The following is a 20,418-nucleotide window of genomic DNA, read 5'->3' as shown; positions in this document are numbered from 1 at the left end:
GATGCCACAGCACTCTACCCAGGAGGACAGCTTGAGGCGCCTGTCTCAAAAAAAAAAAAAAACAAAACAAAACTCTTACAAGTCAAAAATAAGACAAGTGACCCAATTTAAAAATGGGCAAAGGATCTGAGTAAATATTTCTCCAAAAAGATACACAGATCACCAATAAGCATATAAAAAGATGCTCATCATCATTAGCTGTTAGGAAAATCAACTCAAAATCACAATGAAATACCACTTCATACCTAGTAGGGTAGCATAATCAAAAAGACAAAAAGTGTCGGTGGGAATATGGAAAAACTTGAACTGTTGATGAGATTGTAAACTGATAGACTGCTTTTAGAAACTATCTGACAGTACTTCAAAAGGTTAAACATAGAGTTACCAGCTGTTCTACTCTTAAGTGTATACCCAAGAGAATTGAAAACATACCTGCACGTGTTGTGCATGAATGTTCACAGCTGCCTTCTTCCTATTAGCCCCAAAGTAGCAACAGTCCTAATGTCCATCAACCAATGAATGGAGAAATAAAATGTAGGATAGGATAAGAGGGAATAAAGTACTAATAGATGTCATAACATAGATGAGCCTTGAAAATAGTTTAAGTCAAACCAGTCACAAAAGTCTACACTGGCTGATTCATTTATGTGAAATGCCAGAATAGGCAAATCTATAAGAGACAAAAGAGATTAGCATTGCCTGGGGCTAGGGAGTACTATCAGTAGGAAATAAGGAATGAATGGTAATGGGTGTAGTTTCTTTTTGGCGTCATAAAAATGTTACAAAATTGCTTTGGTGGTTTTGTACAACTCTGCATATATTTCTAAAACCACTGATTTGTTTGGTGAATTGTAGGATATATGAATAACAAAAGTTTTTAAATCAAGCAACACCTAACTTAAAAAATATAAAGAAGTAAGAAGAGGATACTTAACAAATGTTGTCTCTACTATTTATTTCCTGGAGATAAGGGAAGGATCAAGTGGTTGGTTGTATCTTAGCTATCATTTTTCTTTCTTTTTTTTAATCCTTTTAGTGGCTGACTAGGTTTATTAAATGAATACACTTTTGTGTTAAATGATAGTAAATCATAATTCATTTTTGACAGGAATTGAGTTCTCAGACTTTATCTCATGATGGAGGATTCTTCAATAGACTGGAAGATGATGTTCATAAAATTCTTATTAGAGAAAAAAGAAGAGAACAGCTTACAGAATATAATGGAACAGATAATTGTACAGCTCATGAACACAACCAGGCATGTAAAGTAGAAAATTCTCTTTAAATCACAGTGAAATTAAAATGCTGTTCTTCTTTTTTTGAACAAAGCAGTAGAATCCGATTATGATTATAGATAATAGTTTTAAAGTATCATCTTAGTCATCATGCAGATATTTATATAAACAAGTATGAAGTATACTGTATGAAGTAGTTTATTCATTAATGACTGTTTATTGAGCATTATGCTATGTGCTGCATACAAATAGGCACTGGTATGAGAGAGTGTGAATACCAAGTTGGATAAGACCTTTCTTCCTGTAGACACTCAGGAGTGGGGATATGTGGAGGTAGGCCAGTAATGGGATTATCATTCAGTATGATGAAGACTTTAAGGGAGATATGAACAATAAAAAAGAAGTTTTAAATAGCAAAGGTAATAGATCACTACTGGGGTAAATTGTGATGCATATATTAAAAGGTGACATTTGGACTGGATTTTCAGTGATGAATATAAAATGAGAAATCGAGAAAGGCTTTGTAGTTGCAAGGATCCCGAGTTATAAAAAAGGCCTTCAACTCAATATTCAGGAAGCTGAAAAATTTTGCAACTAAAATTTGGGATTGAGTGTGGGATGACACAACAGGAGAAATAGATTTGGTTTATGTTACAAATGTCTTTTCTGTGAAACTAAGAAGTCAGAATTTGTCCTATACAACAGAGAAAGCTGCTTGTGAATCAGATTTAGTCAGTGGTCTGTTTTTGTGGGAGCCATGAACTAATAATGGTATTTATGTTTTCAAAATACTGCTTTAAAAAAAAGAAAAGAGAATATGAGACCCACAAAGCCTAAAATATTTACTGTTGGTCCCATTGGAGGAAAAAAGTTTTGCCAACCTCTGCTAGAGACCAGTATTACCCAAAATGTATTATTCAAAGGAAAATGCTTTCTCTTCTCATTCCTCACTCTTAGATGCAGGAAGACGTATGACCTACTCCAACATCCTTGCTGTTGCATCTTAACTCATCACACAGTTTAAAAGTGTGTTACTTCCCAGACCTCTAAGTTTGCGTTTATTTTTGCCAGAACAATCACAAGTCTGTTTTACTTCCTCTTCATTATGAACCTATTCTTTATCTTATATTAACCACTAGTCCATAGTTTCTCCCAGCCTGAAACTTGTACTGAATAATTTCATTAATATCCTGAAGAATCATTAATGTCCCCCAGAACACTTTGCCCTTCTTTAATTTTCTTCTTTTCTCTTGCCAGTATGCAGCATTGGCTCGCATAGTATTGTCTACCTTTTCTATTCTGATTTAATTTCTGGGTGAGCAAGTATTGCTAGAAAATATTTTCAAAATGATGCTATTATTCTTATCTGAAAATCAGTACTGTGTAACTTTTGCCATATCCTCATTGCCACTTAACAGTCCTTTGATTTAGTCTTTCTTAATTTGACAGATTCCTATAAAACTTACCCCAAATTTTAAAAACCTGGTCCCATACTTTTAATCTCTTCAATGGATTAAGTTATATTTTATTTACTAAGAAGACTGATAATTAGTCATTCGATATTGTGTTTATTATATGGAGACGAGAGACCTTAAAGACTTTTTAGTGCAGCCAGAAGATTGATTTATAACTAATACTATTCCATGTGAAAATCTGTTTTCAATTTAGTATTGGGAAATCTTTGCCTACTCTGAGGTATTTGTGAGCTTCTTTCTTTCTGGCATTAAATTTAATATTTTCCTGTCTTGCTTTGACTGCCAAATTTTATGTACAGTCCAAGCAACCCTGTTACCATTTTGGTTAGTTTATCCTCTTCCCCCATTTTCGTTGATTATAATTTTCCCCTTCATACAGTCCATATCTTATTTTTTAAACCATCTCAGATCATTTTTGGATAGAAGGAGTGATGTTAATATATTTCAGCAAATACTTAAGATACCCCAAGCCCTTGCAAAATTGAGTATATATGTTTAGCTAAATAATTAGCTATTATTAATGATATTAGTATAATAAAACCAAAGTGATAGTGTACTATAGTGGAAAAGAATAGATTTTAAAATCAGACAAGCCCAATAACAAATCATAGTTCTGTAGCTAATCAGCTGTGTTATGTTGGAATGAAATACTTGCCTTTCTCATGCTGTTACTACAAATTAGGAAAGTTAGCAATTATGAGCAAAGTCTTTTGCACAGCATGTTGTACACAATGCATCTAATAGATAATTATTTAGTGCAGGCAAAAGGACATACTGATAAAGTACTATAGTAATTTACAGGAATGGGGATCAGAGATGGCTTTGTGAGGAGAAAATAGCACTTGAATTAGAAATGTAAGAAAGTAAGATTTAAACATACAGAGGTAAGGAAGAAGAAAACTGGAATGCCTTGAGTAAAAGTATGGAGACAGTGAAGTATAAACCAGTTTAATTAAAACAAAGTTCATAGAAGAATGTAGTATAAATTTGATTAGGTAGGTTGGAAAAGATTGAGGAGGATCTTAAAGCCTGGCTTATAATTAGTCAGTAAACAGTAAAGAATTTTTGAAGAATTTTGAGCAGAGAACAGAGTTTTAAATGGTAATGTTAGTTTCACTGAAGTATCTAGGAAAAACAGAAGGGGAAGGTAAAGATTATACTAAGTATTAGTAAGGAAATAGAACAACATAACATACCACTAGTAGAAATATAAATAAATAACCATTTTGGCAAATAATATGATATTAACTTTTGAAGTTGAAGATGATGGGCCTAACCTATGTTCTAGAAATTCTTCTACCCCTAGATTAAACCCTGGAGACGTGTTCAAGAAGAATGTTCAAAACTCAGTTGTTGGTAATAACAAATCAGTAGGAGAAATGAATGAGCTATAGTTACATAGCAACATGGATGAATATCAAGAATGTAACATTTAATGAAAATAAAGTCATCAAATACTAGTTTGATATAATTTACATAATTATAAAAAATAGAAAATGTAATATATTATTCATGAATTCATATACATGTAATTTAATTAAGACTTAGTGGCAGGTAATTTATCTTAAACACTGCTAACAGATGCCTTTTTCTTTTTTTTTCTTTTTTTTTTTTGAGACAGAGCCTCAAGCTGTCCCCTTGGGTAGAGTGTCGTGGCATTACAGCTCACAGCCACCTCCAACTCCTGGGCTCAAGCGAGTCTCCTGCCTCTGCCTCCCAAGTAGCTGGGACGACAGGCGCCCACCACAACACCCGGCTATTTTTTTTTTTTTTTTGTTTGCAGCCGTCATTGTTGTTTGGCGGGTCCAGGCTGGGGATTCGAACCCGCCACCTTAGGTGTATGTGGCTGGGTGCCTTAGCCGGTTGAGCTATAGGCGCCGAGCCACAGATGCCTTTTTCTAAAGCATGATTTTTACCATGCTATGTTTGACCCTTAAACTTCAGTGTCTATTGATTAAGTACATATACAATGTCCTTAACTTCAATTTAAATCTCTTGGCTGTGCTTTTCAAATTGAGTTTCCTAACCCATTTGATAGGCTCTAAAATCAACTTTAGTAGATGATTACAAAAAAATTGGGACATGACTTGGCTCCTGTAGCACAGTGCGCTGGCAACATGCACCAAGGCTGACAGGTTCTAACCTGGCCCAGGCCAGCTAAATAACAATGACAATTGCAACAAAAAATAGCCAGGCATTGTGGCAGGTGCCTGTAATTCCAGGTACATGGGAGGCTGAGTCAAGAGAATTGCTTAAGCCCAAGAGTTTGAGATTGCTGTGAGCTGTGACACCATGGCACTCTACTGAGGGCGACACAGCAAGACTGTTGTCTAAAAAAAAAAAAGGGACAGGAGCAAACATTAGAGTATGTGACACATATTTATAATTTATGAAATTTATTTCTGTATATTCATGTGTCTGTATATACATGTACAACATATATACATACATATGTACATATACTAACATGTATGTGCATTCTAGGTCATGATATGTATAAAACATTCTTGTCAAGGGGTCATTGTGAAATGTCTTTGAAAGCATTGTTCTGCAGTATAGCCTCAACCTAATTAACTGTATGTATACTTCCAAATTTTCTTGTAGCTGGGGCAGACCACTTTAGAATGTTAGGCCCTTCACAGGTTTACTCAAGGTTCATTTCACATGTCACCTCCTCCCTGAAGTTTTTTCTCACTACCCCAAACACTAGAAACAGAAAACCTGGATACAATCTTTCCTTTCTTGATGCCCCATAATAACTTGTTTTACTTATGCCATATTTCACTAGCACATTTTTTCTTAGCATTCTTAATAGGTTGCAAGTCCCTCGTGGGACTTTTATGCATGCTTTATCCCATTTTAGTATAGTATCTTCTATTTAGAAGATAATTTTAAAAATGTATTTATTGAAATATAGGACTTCATTAAAAATGAGTATACATTAAAACATGACTTTCTGGGCAGTGCCTGTGGCTCAGTGAGTAGGGTGCCGGCCCCATATACCGAGGGTGGTAGGTTCACACCTGGTCCTAGGCAAACTGAAACAAAAAAATAGCTGGGCATTGTGGCGGGCACCTGTAATCCCAGCTACTCAGGAGGCTGAGGTAAGAAAATCACCTAAGCCCAAAAGCTGGAGGTTGCTGTGAGCTGTGATGTCATGGCACTCTACTGAGGGTGACAAAGTGAGACTCTGTCTCTAAAAAGGAAAATGCCTTTCTGTTTTAAAAAGTAATGATGTTGGCTTGGTGCCTGTGGCTCAAGTGGCTAAGGCGTCAGCCACGTACACCCAAGGTGGCGGGTTTGAATCCATCCTGGGCCTGCCAAACAACAATGATGGCTGCAACCAAAATAAAAAAAATAGCTGGGCATTGTGGCGGGCACCTGTGGTCCCAGCTACTTGGGAGGCTGAGGCAGGAGACTCGCTTGAGCCCAGGAGTTGGAGGTTGCTGTGAGCTGAGAAGCCACAGCACTCTACCCGGGGGCGGGGGAAAAGCTTGAGGCTCTGTCTCAAAAAAAAAAAAAGTAATGATGTTTATTGTAGAAATTTTGGAAGCTACCGATAAGTAAAATGAAGAAATGATAATGGCAGAAATAAACATTTAAGGCCTTATATGTATATGCTGGGCATTATATTAAAGACGTAAAGGGCATGAAAAGGCATGCCCTCATTTAATTTTTAACAATTAACTACGAAGTTGGGGGTACCATTATATCCCCAATTTGCAGATGTAGTGGGAAAACAATGACCCTAATCTCACTCACTTAGAGAAAACAACTACAGTATTTATGTTTCAGTGAAGCCCCACTTTTCTATGGGTGTATAAAAACAGCAAGGTAGAAATTGTTGTATAGACAGCTGTTTTAGTTAAATACAGATGGTCAGCATGTTACGACATTAAGTAATTCCTATACATTAGATAATTCCCTTTTTTAGCTAAATTGCCTTCAGTTATCCACACTGAGAAAAAACTTTTTTAAACATACCAATTTGATAAAACATCACTTTACTTGCTACATTTTATCAAGTTTTTGGCCACATGTCTGTATAGTGGTTACAACTAATTTTCCCAGTTTTTCATTTACCTCTTGATTTTGTTAGTGCTATTTGATGCCAGTGTCAGAAGGACTTTTCTATTCAAAGATGATAGTCATACTCAGCTATATTTTTAAAAATACTTACATGATTCTCTTTATTTTCTGAAGTAAAATACTACCCAGGCACAGTTTCTAAAGCTTGTAATTCTAACACTGTGGGAGGCTAAGGTGGAAGGATCCTTTGAGCTCAAGGATTTGTAGACCAGCCTAAGCAAAAACTAGACCCCGTCACTACTGAAAATGGAAAAAAATTAGCTGGGCTTGGTAGCGTACCCCTGTAGTCCCAGCTACTTGGGAAATTGAGGCAGGATTGCTTGAGCCTAGGAGTTTGAGGTTGCTGTGTCTCAAAAAAAAAGTAAAATACTATTTTGTTATTTCATGATAATATACTCAGTATAAAATGATTTTGATAAAAGGAAGATTTAAACAATAAAATTAACTCCTTTGTAATTCCATGTCCAAAATAGTTATTAAAATTTTGTTGTATGTTCTTCCAGAATTTTTCCTTTGCACATATCATTATAATGTTGGTGTCATGCAAACATATTTTATAGTTCTATATTATTTTTGTTGACTTCATATTTTTTAGTTTTGTGAATTTATCATGTTACTTAGCCTGTATTCTATTGTTTGGCATTTAAATTAATGTGCATTTTTTGGTGATAGATCTACAGTGAAAACTTGCATAGATACTTCCTTTCCTCACTTATCTATTTGAGATTAGTTCCTAAAAGTGAGATTCTTTATAGTATTATATTTTCATATAATCTAAAGATTAGAAATATCCTAATTAGAAATAGTCTAAAGATTAGAAATACCTATTCCTTGAACTAGAAACTTGGATTGCAGTGTCCATCTTCTTCATTTACCACATTCAGGCTCTCATTAAATGCAGGTGATTCTCCCTCCAAATTATTCTAAGATATGCTTCTTTTACTTGCTTCCATCATAATCCAAAGGCATAATCTCATCTGATCTGGGTTTGTAGTGGCAATGAAAGGTATCTTTTTACCTGTCTTCAACATGCAAAGGGATTCTTTAAAAATGTAAGTCTAACATAAATGTTTATAAATCAAACATTCCAGTTTAAAATCCTTCAGGATTTTTAAATGCTTTCCATTTTACTTTGACTAATATGCAGACTGTTCTGATAGCCTACAAGATCCTGTGACATCAAGCCTCTACCACTTGCTCTAAGGTCATCTTGTACCATCTTCTCCCTCCCTACCCTCCAACAACACTACCTTCTTCTTTTCTTTAAATTCTCCTGGCCATTTCCTGCCCCAGGGCCTTAAACATACTGTTTTTTCTACCTAAAAAGCTCTTTTCTCTACTTTTTACTTAGCCAATTTCTACCCATCACTCGAGGTTCATCTTAAGTGTCACTACCTAATCCACAAGGGAATAATCCACATTATTCTCTTTATAGTTTTGTGTAAAGAGTTTTGTATTTCCTTTCTTCATAGATTAAACCTTGGTTTCTAATAACAACATTTGTTTATGTAATATTTGTCTCCTTCACCAGAAAAGTCTCATGAAGGCAAGAATCTTTTCAGTTCTGTTAACCATTGTACACCCAGCACCTAGCAGTTAGATGGTCAGTATTTGTGGAATTTGTTACTGTTGCTACATAATGCCTTAGATAAATAGAACCAATTTATATTTTTATTAAAATATGGCTTTGGGGTTATTTGTTTTGGTATATGGTGCAAGAAGACAGAGGCTTAACTTGATTTTTCCCAGCTAGCCATTTTTTCTGTAACATATCATTCTGTAATTTAGTCTTTTCTGACTTTTAAAAAATATTATCTTTACATTAGAGTAAATTCTTTTTTTTGGAGACAAAGCCCCAAGCTGTCCCCCTGGGTAGAGGACTGTGGTATCACAGCAACCTCCAACTCCTGGGCTCAAGCGAGCCTCCTGCCTTAGCCTCCCAAGTAGCTGGGACCACAGGCGCCCGCCACAACGCCCTGCAATCTGTTGGTTGCAGCCATCACTCTTGTTTTGGCAGGCCCGGGCTGGACTCGAACCCGCCACCCTAGGTGTATGTGGCTGGCACCCCAGCCACTTGAGCCACAGGCGCCGAGCCCATTAGAGTAAATTCTTATATGTCAAGTCTCTTTGTGAACTTTCTTTTCTGGTACGTTGCTTTGTCAACCTAGGTGCCATGACCATACTCTTTTATTTATTTTTGCTTTATAGTATATAATTATTTGATAAGCAAATCCCTTGTCATCAAATTAACTTCTTATTTGTCTACATTCTGTATTCTCCCAGATGAAGTCTTTACTAAGTTCCAAGCACAAAGTCCTATTGGAATTTCAACTGAAATTTTATTGAACATACAAAGTAATGTTTAGCCTTCCTGTCAACAAACATACTTTGTTCTACATCATTTTCAAATTTTGTGGTTCTCTTAGTATAGGTCATAAAGATTTCTTAATTTCATTTTTCTGTTTTTCTTTTTTTTTTTGAGACAATCTCAAGCTGTCGCTCTGGATAGGGTGGCATCACAGCTCACAGCAACCTCAAACTCTTGGACTTAAGTGATTCTCTTGCCTCAGCCTCCCAGGCAGCTAGGACTGCAGGCACCTGCCACTGCACCCGGCCATTTGTTTTATTGCAGTTGTCATTTTATCTGGCACGGGCTGTGTTTGAACCCGCCAGCCTTGGTGTCTGTGGCCAGAGCCCTACCCACTGAAGTACGGACTCCACTGTTCTGAGTATTTTTTGTTGCTGTTGGGAGTAAATTATTTTTCTAGTTATGTCTCCTAGCTATTAATTGCTAATACAGAAAACTATTTATTATTGGGTTTTGTATTTCTTATAATTTATTTTGTAGTTTTAAGGTACTTTTCAATTCTTTTGGATATACAAGACAGAGCACTAATGCATTCATTTGAAGCCCTGAGATTGTTTTAGGGTATGTTTGTAGTCTGAGAGTAACAAATATTTTATTTGCTTGCACTGTACATAATTGGAGTATATGAGACAAAGTGGAAATGTAGTCAACAGTTTAAGGTTGCCTTAGAAAATTAAAATCAAGAGGCAGCACCTGTGGCTCAAAGGAGTAGGGCGCCAGCCCCATATACTGGAGGTGGCAAGTTCAAACCCAGCCCTGGCCCAAAAACTGCAAAATAAATAAATAAATAAAAGAAAATTAAAATCACAATTTCCCTCTTAAACTTTTCATAAAGGAATATTGTAAACCAAGCTTGACAGAATGATCTTAGTTCTAAAATAAATAGCATTTTTCACTTTTTAGGAAGTGGTTCTGAAAGATGGAAGAATTGAAAGACTAAAGTTGGAACTGGAAAGGAAGGATGCTGAAATCCAGAAGCTAAAAAATGTCATCACTCAATGGGAGGTTTGTGTCCATTTACACAAGAAAATAATTTGATACATTTCTGCATTTTCTGTTTTCTAATATGTAAATATTTTTAATATTCAGTTGGTAGAAACAGTTATTCTACTATTTAGGATTTTCCTAACTTTAAGTTTTTTTTTTTTTTTGCTATTTACGTTTTTAAACCCTTTGATTAATGATTTCAAGTCTGAATGATAACATAATTTGTTTTTATAAAATCAATTTTAATGAGGTACAGTTTTCATGCAGTATTTTTTATTGTTATAAAATACATATGACATAACCATTTTAAGTATACACTTCAATAGCATTAAGTATCTTCACAATATTGTATAACCATCACCATTATCTGTTTCCAGAACTTTTTCATTATCTCAAACAAAAATTCTGTACCCATTGAACAACTCCCCAGTTTTTATCTTCCCTAGCCCCTGGTACCTATAATCTCTATGAATTTGCCTAGTCTAGGTACTTCACATAGGTGGAATCAGAGTAATACTTACCCTTTTGTGTCTGGCTTCTTTCACTTAGCATAATGTTTTCAAGGTTCATCCGTGTTGTAGCATGTTTCAGAATTTCATTCATTGTACATACATATCAAATTTTGTTCACTTGTACACAAGTATCTGAGTCCACAGTTTAAGAGTGGAATTGCTAGATTTTGTCATATTCCTATTTTTAGTAAAGATGGAGTCTCACTGTTGCTTAGGCTGGTCTCAAACTCCTGAGTTCAAGCAATTCACCTATCTCAACCTCCCGGAGTGCTGGGTTTACAGGCATGAGCCACTATGCCCAGCAAGTCTGTTTAACTTTTTGAGCAACTACCAAATTATTTTCATAACAACCACACTATTTTACATTTCCACCAACAATGAATGAGGGTTCCAATTACTCCACATTTTTACCAACATTTGTTTTGTATACAATTTATTTTCAACTACAGGTCCATTACTCTCTCTTCCTTTAGGCTTTTCAGAAAATCGTTTTGGGGGGAGGGGGGCGCTGGGCATCATGGGTCACATGTGTAATCCTAGCAGTCTGAGAGGCCAAGACAGGTAGATTGCTTGAGCTCAAGAGTTTGAGACCATCCTGAGCAAGAGCATGACCCTTTCTCCACTAAAACTAGCACAGTGTCGTGGCAGGTGCCTGTATTCCCAGCTACTTGGGAGGCTGAGGCAAGAGAATCACTTGAGCCCAAGAGTTTGAGGTTGCTGTGAGCTATGATGTTATACCACTCTACCCAGGGCGACTGAGTGAAACTCTGTCTCAAAAAAAAAAAAAAACCTTTTTTAATCTGTTATTCATCTTAAGTATCATTTTTTGACTAGTATTATTAATAATAGTTACTTATAACAATATCATTATCATTAACCAAAAATAACTTATTGAGTGCCTGTAATATGCCAGATACTTTTCTGGGCTCTGCACATGTAACAGTGCAGACAGGTTAAAATGACAAGTTTCTTATACTGATCTGTTTTCTTTAGGCTTTTGTTTTTCTATAATATATAATACAGTAAATGTATTTTTTTTCTCTAATGTATTAATGTATTACATCTCTATAAATAATTTAGAGTGTTACTTGTTGAATCCTAATGTAGGTAGAAGATTGCTTAGAATATGGATGTTAATGTGGAACACAGTTCCTCTTTTCATAACATATATGTCATTATGTAGTGTCAGAGGAAGCTAAGCCATTTGGAAAAAGAAGTTGAAAAAGAGTTGAAAGATATTTAGTAAATTGCTCATTTACATCAACTAAAAATTACTATAGTAATAATTACTAATCAAGGAAATAGCAAAAGATTAATTGAACCTTAACTGAGAAGGTAGAGAACTGTACTGTAAAACTCAATAACTACTGCAAGTCTATCATAATTTAAATTAGGGTCAAATAGGCTCAGCACCTGTAGATAAGCATGTAGGGCACCAGCCACATACACCAGAGTTGACATGTTCAAATCCAGCCTGGGCCTGCCAAACAGTGACAACTACAACCAAAAAATAACCAGCATTGTGGCGGGCACCTATAGTCCCAGCTACTATGGGAGGCTGAGGCAAGATTGCTTAAGCCCCAGAGTTTGAGGTTGCTGTAAACTGTGACACCATGGCACTCTACTGAGGGTGACATAGTAAGAGACTGTCTCAAATAAATAAATAAGGGTCAAATAAAATTAAAAAGGTATTTTCTCAGTCACACTAGCATAGTTTCTAGGATTCTGTAGGCACATACTGGACAGTGGCAAATATAGAACAGATAATATAGAAAGTTGTACAATATTACTAGATAGTACTGATTTAGAATGTTGAATCATTTTTCTTTTGCTTTTCATCTAAATTATTTTGAATTCCTTAAGGGTTTATTTGAGAACAAAAAGAGGAAGACTTTAGGAAAGTTAGTATTATACTGATTTTTCTCCAATTTTATCCCTTTTCTCTTAAATTTTTAATCACTTAACAACAGTAATTTCTATTATTGTGCCAGGGATTTAAGTAGGTAGTGCTGATTATATTTCTTCCATCTTGTTTCTTTCATAGTAGTTTATGTCTTTGAGTAAGCCTAGAATTCACATAAATTGATAGTAAATCATTAATTTATCATTTACTTTTTAAAAAATTAAATCTTTTTCCTTTGACTATTAGGCAAAGTATAAAGAAGTAAAGGCAAGAAATGCACAGTTACTGAAAATGCTTCAGGAAGGTGAAAGTAAGTGATTTGTATGTTTTTAGAATCTTAAATAATATCTGAAGATGTTTTTTCAAATATGTGATTTATCAACTCAAAAAATAGTGTTCAAGACCTTAGTAGGTCAACTGTAGTTAACAGTAATTTACATATTTCAAAATAGCTTGCAGAGAAGATTTGAAATATACCCAACACAAAGAAATGAGAAGTGTATGATGATGAAGATCCTAAATACTCTGATTTGATCATTAAACATCATAATGCATGTATCAAAATATCACATATATCCACAAATATGTATAATTATTATGTATCAATAAAAAAGAATTGAAGGCTCAGCTCCTGTGGCTCAAGCAGCTAAGGCACCAGCCACATACACCTGAGCTGGCGGGTTCGAATCCAGCCCGGGCCCGCCAAACAACAATGACAGCTGCAACCAAAAAATAGCCGGGCGTCGTGGCGGGCACCTGTAGTCCCAGCTACTTGGGAGGCAGAGGCAGGAGACTCGCTTGAGCCCAGGAGTTGGAGGTTGCTGTGAGCTGTGATGCCACAGCACTCTGCCCAGGGTGACAGCTTGAGGCTCTGTCTCAAAAAAAAAAAAAGAATTGGAAAAAGCTCAAAATAAAAAGGCTTCATAGAGTGATATAAGCTATATATATTAGTATCATAAGCTGATGATGTTTTTGTTACAAGTCACTCTTAGAGCACCTCAGTTTTATACCTTAGTTTATGACTATTCAGGTAAAAGAAACGTAAAATTTTAATTCCTATAAATTACTGAACTATATTTAAAGGGAAAACAAGTATAACATTCACTTAGGGGTCTGTTTTTAGTTATTAGAGCAAGGTGGCCTGTCATCACTTTTAGGTTTTCTTTCTTATTTCCTTCTTTCCTTTTTCTCTACCCTAGAACTCTTCATACTTTTGCTGCCATTCTAAACTTTTGACAAGAGATCACCAATTAGGATGCCAAGGAAATCAACCCCAAAATGATTAGAGATGATAAGATTAGTACAGTTGATGTTACTTGAAAGCCCCTCAAATCAGTTGTGTTCCTCATTTTAACATAACAGAAAAGGAAATATGTATTAACTTTTAATATGATATTTATTCAAAAAAGTTACAAACCTCGAAAAACATGTAGATATAAATGAATGAAAAAATCATCTGAATAGATTAAATATAAGAAATAATTTTCCTAATAATAAAGGCTAATGAAATCCTAAAGGTGGTGGGTTCAAACCCAGTCCCAGCCAAAAACAGCAAAAAAAAAAAAAAAAAGAAAAGAAAAAGAAAATGTGAAACTCGCACTGAAGCAATAATTGCTTCCAATAGTTGTATTCAGATGTGAAGGTAAAGTTAGCCCTCTTTATCTGTGGATTTTTGCATCTATAGATTCAAAAACTTACAGATCAAAAATTTTTTTAAATTGCAGCTATGTTGAATATGTACAGATATTTTTATGGGAATTATTCCCTAAATAATACAGTATAATAACCATTACATAGCATTTAAATTGTATTGGATATTATAAGTAATCTAGAGATAATTTAGAGCATAAATTAGGATATGCATAGTTATACGCAAATACTATGCCATTTTATATCCTCAAATTTTGATATCCTTGGGAGGTCCTGGAACCAATCCCCCAGATTGGGGTGGGGGGGGGGGATGACTGTACTGTCAGTAGAACTATCTCAACCAAAATTTGAAGTATATTATAAAACAACAGTTATCAAATTGATATGAATGAAAACCAGAAATTGGTCCCTGGTTTCTTGTTCTCTAGTCCAGTGTCTGTGAGTAGTCTCAGAGAACATTGTACAAGTCTTAACTAGTTTTATTTGTGAAGTTGAGGCAGTAAAGCTACATTTGTCTACAAAATGGAGGTATACCTGAATAAAAGTAATTATTATCTTTAAAAATAAAAAAAATTAAAAAAAACAGAAATCATGGCCAGTTCAACATAGTGTATAGTCTTAACGTAGAGTCAAATTCACATTTTTTATAAGTTAACTATTATATTACTTAACTATGATGAAATAGAGATTAAAGAATAATTTGACATTTAGATGTTAACATCCTGAGATTAGTTTAGAACTGTGCATGTTACTGATTTCCATGTGGGTCCTTTAAGGAACAAAACTACAAAAAGAAAAAGAAAATGTTTAGAGGATATATTTCTAATTGAAGAAGTGAAGAGTATCATTAGACAATATATGAATTCTAAATAGATAAAAGTGACATTCCCCACTAATAAACTGTTATAGAAAGTGAGAAGGTTAACTCACTTTGAAGGTTGCTCTCAATAATAGATTAAAAATAACTATCAGTAATTAGCATCAGTGTCTGTAGTCCACACCATAAGTAATCCAGAGTAGAATCATTACATGAAAATACTCATCATGTTCTACATTTATAACATAAGTATAAGTACAGTCAGTTCTGTTATAATGCAGCATGAACATGCATTCCTAAAACTCACCAGCCTCTGTAAAATCTCACAGTTAAAAGCACATGACTTGGCCCGGTGCCTGTGGCTCAAGTGGCTAAGGCGCCAGCCACATACACCTAAGGTGACAGGTTCAAATCCAGGCCCGCCAAACAACAATGACAGCTGTAACCAAAAAAAAAAATAGCCAGGTGTTGTGGCAGGTGCCTGTGGTCCCAGCTATTTGGGAGGCTGAAGCAGGAGACTCGCTTGAGCCCAGGAGTTGGAGGTTGCTGTGAGCTGTGATGCCATGGCACTCTACCCAGGGGGACAGCTTGAGGCTCTGTCTCAAAAAAAAAAAAAAAATCACATGACTCAGGAAAATGGGAGTAGGAACACTGGACACAAAAACCTTAACAGCAACACATCTAAAAAAGATAGGAACTCAATAAAAACAGAAACAGCTTTATACATGTTAAAATGGTTAAATGCATAAATATTACATAAAAATGGCAATTTACCTTGAGGAAACCCTGGAGCTTGCTTGTGGGGAGGTAGGCTTCAGAAGGGTTGTAGCTGTGTGTCACTGTCACATGGTGGAAGGATGGGCAATTACAACACCAACTGATAACTGGTAGATATGTGAGGTGTAGGCCTACGCGCAGTTTTCTGTGTTTGTGAAATTATGCTTGCCATGGACGAAAATTTGTTTTATGTTTAGTTATTCCCTGATATATCAACCTCATTGAATTAAATTTGTGTTTTCAAAATAGGCATTATGGGAAAACTGACTATAATTTAACTATTAGATAAATTATTAAAAATCACTAGTTTTTACAAAATGCATATAAACCTGGAGGGTAGAGGAAGAGAAAGTACAATTTGTACAAGTTCTCACATTGATTATTAAGATACCATGAGTTGATTCTTGACACAGCGTATCATCTTACTGAGCATCATACTAAAGTATGAAAAAAATTGAATTGAGGCTCGGCACCCGTAGCTCAGTGAGTAGGGTGCCGGCCACATACACTGAGGCTGGTGGGTCCAAGCCTGGCCCAGCCCACTAAACAACAATGATAACTACATCATAAAAAAAAATAGCCGGGTGTTGTGGCGGGTGCCTGTAGTCCCAGCTACTTGGGAGGCTGAGGCAAGAGAATCACTTAAGCCCAAGGGTCTAAAGTTGCTATGAACTGTGATGCCACGGCACTCTTTCAAGGGAGACATAATGAGACTCTGTCTCTTAAAAAAAAAAGATTGAATTGCAAGGTTACATTGGCAGAGTGGTGGTAATATCAGTACTCATGTATTTGAACATTGCCTTCTTTGCTAATTTTATTACAATTTTACTTCTTCAGTCTTTCCCAGCTTGTTTACAAAGAGTTAGCTTTTCATGCATTAGCCATTACCACTGGTTAAGGAGGTTCTCTGCTGAGCAAAAATTTCTAAAGCCTAGGAAACAAAGGGGCCAGAGTTTTTCTCTCTTTCCTTCAAAGAGGGAAAAACCATTAGACAAATAGTTCTAAGAGGTAAGAGGTCACAGGTATTATGAGTTATGATCAAATGAGCTATATTTATTTGACATTGTTTTATGAAAAGTCAGAGAATAATAAATTTGTTGTCCTTAAAGTATGTGCACCCCCAGCAGTTAAATAAAAAATCATTCTACGCTATTTTTTAAATCTTTTTTTCTTGAGATGATCTCACTGTGTCACCCTGAATAGAGTGCCATGGCAGGATAGTTCACAGCAACCTCAGACTCTTAGGCTCCAGCCATCCTCTTGACTCAGCCTCCCAAGGAGCTGGCACTACAGGCCCACCATGAAGTCCAGCCAGTAGTTTTTAGTACAAACCAGGTCTCACTCTTGCTCAGATTGGTCTTGAGCTTCTGAGCTCAAGTGATCTACCTGCTTCAGCCTCCTGGAGTGCTAGAATTGTAGGCATGAGCCACCATGCCCAGCATTATAGTTTTTTTCAGTGTGAAATTTTTTATTTTCTTATATCCTTGTCCTGTTTACTATAGATGTGAAAATTAACTTTCATCCTATCTGTGCAATTAATATTTTAACATCACAGAAAATGTAAATTTTTTAAAAACAATTGCAAGCCAGGTGTGTTGTTTATGCCTATAATCTTAGTATTCTGGGAAGCTGAGGTGGGTGGATTGCTTGAGCTCAGGAGTTCGAGACCAGCCTGAGCAAGAGCAAGATCTGGTCTCTTAAAAAATAGCCGGGCATTGTGGCAGGTGCCTGTAGTCCCAGCTACTTAGGAGGCTAAGGCAAGAGGACTGCTTGAGCCCAAGCCCAAGAGTTAGAGGTTGCTGTGAGCTGTGACACCATGGTACTCTACCGAGGGCAATAAAATGAAACTGTCTCCCTAAAAAAAAGAAAAGAAAAATTGCCATGATGACAGTAACAATCAGAATTTACTGGTTAAAACTTAAAAACTAAAGAGGCCAAGCATAGTATTTCATACCTGCAATCCCAGCACTTTGGCAGGCTAAAGTGGGTGGATTGCATGAGGCCTGGAATTTGAGATCAGGATGGACAACATAGTGAAACCCATCTCTACAAAAAAAAGTGCAAAAATGAGCCAAGTGTAGTGGTATGCAGCTTACTTGGGAGACAGAGGCATGAGGATTGCTTGAGCCTCTAGGAGTCTGAGGTTGCAGTGAGCTATAATTGTACCACTGCACCCCTGCCATGGAGACAGAGCAGACTCTGTCTCTGAAAGAAAAAAAGAATTTATCAGTGAAAAATAAGGGATATATAAGGTTAAGAAGTATATTCATAAAGCATAAAGATGAGAAATTCTTCTAACCGCACTGCTATTCCTTGGTTTACTAAAGTATTGTTAAAGTATTTGAGTAACTGAAAAGACTATACTCCTGTTTTTCCTTTTTTATCAGTGAAAGATAAAGCAGAAATACTTCTGCAAGTGGATGAATCACAGAGTATCAAGAATGAGCTAACTATACAGGTAAGGAATTATGGAGCATGCATGACTGCTTTTCTTAAGCTGTTCTTTAGTCTTGAAATACTAAACATAAAGGAACAGTGCTGCAAGAAAATGATATAAATTATGCTTTATTATTAATCATGTAATAGCAAATAAAGATTCCATTTATTGTACTAAGGAAGATAGGTATGTTCTGAAGAATGACGAAGATAATATTGTTTGTTTGTTTTTTGAGACAGAGTCTCACTTTGTTGCTCTGGGTAGAGTACCGTGGCGTCATAGCTCACACAGACACTTGGGCTCAAGCAATTCTCTTGCCTCAGCCTCCCAAGTAGCTGGGACTACAGCACCCGCCACAATACCCGGCTATTTTTAGAGATAGGGGTCTCACTCTAGCTCAGAGCTGATCTCGTTTTTTTTTTTTTGAGACGGAGCCTCAAGCTATCCCCTGGGTAGAGTGCCATGGCATCACGCTCACAGCAACCTCCAGCTCCTGGGCTCAAGCGAGTCTCCTGCCTCAGCCTCCCAAGTAGCTGGGACTACAGGTGCCCGCCACAACGCCTGGCCATTTTTTGGTTGCAGCCATCATTGTTGTTTGGCGGGCCGGGCTGGGGATTCGAACCCGCCACCTTAGGTGTATGTGGCTGGCGCCTTAGCCATTTGAGCCACAGGCGCCGAGCCTGATCTCGAACTCTTGAGCTCAGGCAGGCCACCACCTCGGCCTCCCAGAGTGCTGGGATTACAGGTGTGAGCTACTGTACCTGGCTTAAGGTTGTATTTTTATGGACCTTAAATATAGAGACAGAAAGGACAGCTAGAACTTATCCTGTACCTGGACTTGATTTTGTCCCTTTCACATTCTTATGTCTTCCGTTAGGACAGTAAGTTTGTTCTATCCATCTTTAACATAAGCTTTGTACAATACCTAGTGGAAATTATTGGAAGGGTTTCTTTTCTCCAACTCATCATTTAGCTGTCAAAAATCATCATTGTAATCGTCTTAAGAATTAGAGTTTTTGCAGCTAAGCGTTTGGGAGGCCACAGCAGGAGGATTGCTTGAGGCCAGGAGTTTGAGGCCGGCCTGAGCAATAGTGAGACGCTATTTCTACAAAAGATAGAAAAATTAGCTGGGCATGGTGGTGTATATGGGAGGCTGAGGTAAGAGGATCACTTGAATCCAGGAATTTAGGGTTGCAGTGATGATGCCACTGCATTCTCTAGACCGTTCAACACAGTGAGATCCTGTCACCAAAAAAATAAATAAGAGAGAATTTGCCAACAAAGACAAAAGCTGTCTTTTCCTTATTTACTATCTGGTTATAGGTGACTTCACTTCATGCTGCATTAGAACAAGAAAGATCTAAAGTAAAAGTATTACAAGCAGAATTAGCCAAATACCAGGTATGCTTTTTACAATTTTGAAGTGTTTTCATTACAAATAATATATTTGGAATATATAACTGTGTGAGAATCAATACTATTTTATTCTTAGGCTAAAATTTATTCACTAAATATATTAATAAATTTGTTATTGGTCATATAATAATTTTGATGCTAGGGTTATTCTAGATATTGATATTTATCATAATAATTAAGGAAAATTCTTGGTACTACATATGATATGGTATACATGCCATTGAATCATTGAAGGGAGAAGATACAAAATGATGTTTGTTCCATTATATCATAAATCTGATCACTTGAGTACAGTGATATCTCCCAGGTGTCTCCACTATAAAGCTGTCTTTCCCCTTTATTTTTAAATAAGGGAAGAAATAAATTGCAGGGTGTTTATGGGGTCAGGAAAAAATAACAGCATTCTTATAATGGAATGTTGTTTTATTTTAGAAGACTGATGTTGAAATGTTTTTGACCTTAAGAGGGAAACTATACATCTTAGACTCAATGTAAAAAACAAAAGAAAAAAAGGTCAACTTAATAGTCAGAAAAAGGATGAAAGAAATGAAGAGAAGCCACCTTCATTTTCAGTGAGTCAGGGCTATATATGCCACTGATAAAACCACCACTTTAAGAAATTCACTTCTGGCTCGGCGCCTGTGGCTCAAGCGGCTAAGGCGCCAGCCACATACACCTAAGCTGGCGGGTTCGAATCCCCAGCCCGGGCCCGCCAAACAACAATGATGGCTGCAACCAAAAAATGGCCAGGC

At 36.3% G+C, this 20,418-nt stretch overlaps 1 protein-coding gene across 2 annotated transcripts in view; it reads left to right on the top strand.

The window, feature by feature from the left end:
* Nucleotides 1-20,418, top strand: part of GKAP1 (G kinase anchoring protein 1) — an 89,974-nt gene that overhangs the window by 67,601 nt on the left and 1,955 nt on the right. The window contains exons 8-12 of one of the 2 annotated variants that reach the window (XM_003782978.3): nt 1,109-1,258; nt 10,071-10,172; nt 12,816-12,879; nt 18,201-18,271; nt 19,574-19,651. In XM_003782978.3, coding sequence (XP_003783026.1) covers nt 1,109-1,258; nt 10,071-10,172; nt 12,816-12,879; nt 18,201-18,271; nt 19,574-19,651 — 465 coding nt within the window. The remainder of the gene's footprint in view (nt 1-1,108; nt 1,259-10,070; nt 10,173-12,815; nt 12,880-18,200; nt 18,272-19,573; nt 19,652-20,418) is intronic. The other variant, XM_003782979.2, reaches the window with a different exon arrangement.

The sequence above is a fragment of the Otolemur garnettii genome, unplaced genomic scaffold (genome assembly GCF_000181295.1).
Source record: "Otolemur garnettii isolate 467f Iridium unplaced genomic scaffold, OtoGar3 scaffold00006, whole genome shotgun sequence".
NCBI lineage: Eukaryota > Metazoa > Chordata > Mammalia > Primates > Galagidae > Otolemur > Otolemur garnettii.
Note: the sequence above shows the minus strand (reverse complement) of the source record. Positions and strands in the feature narration are given on the sequence as shown.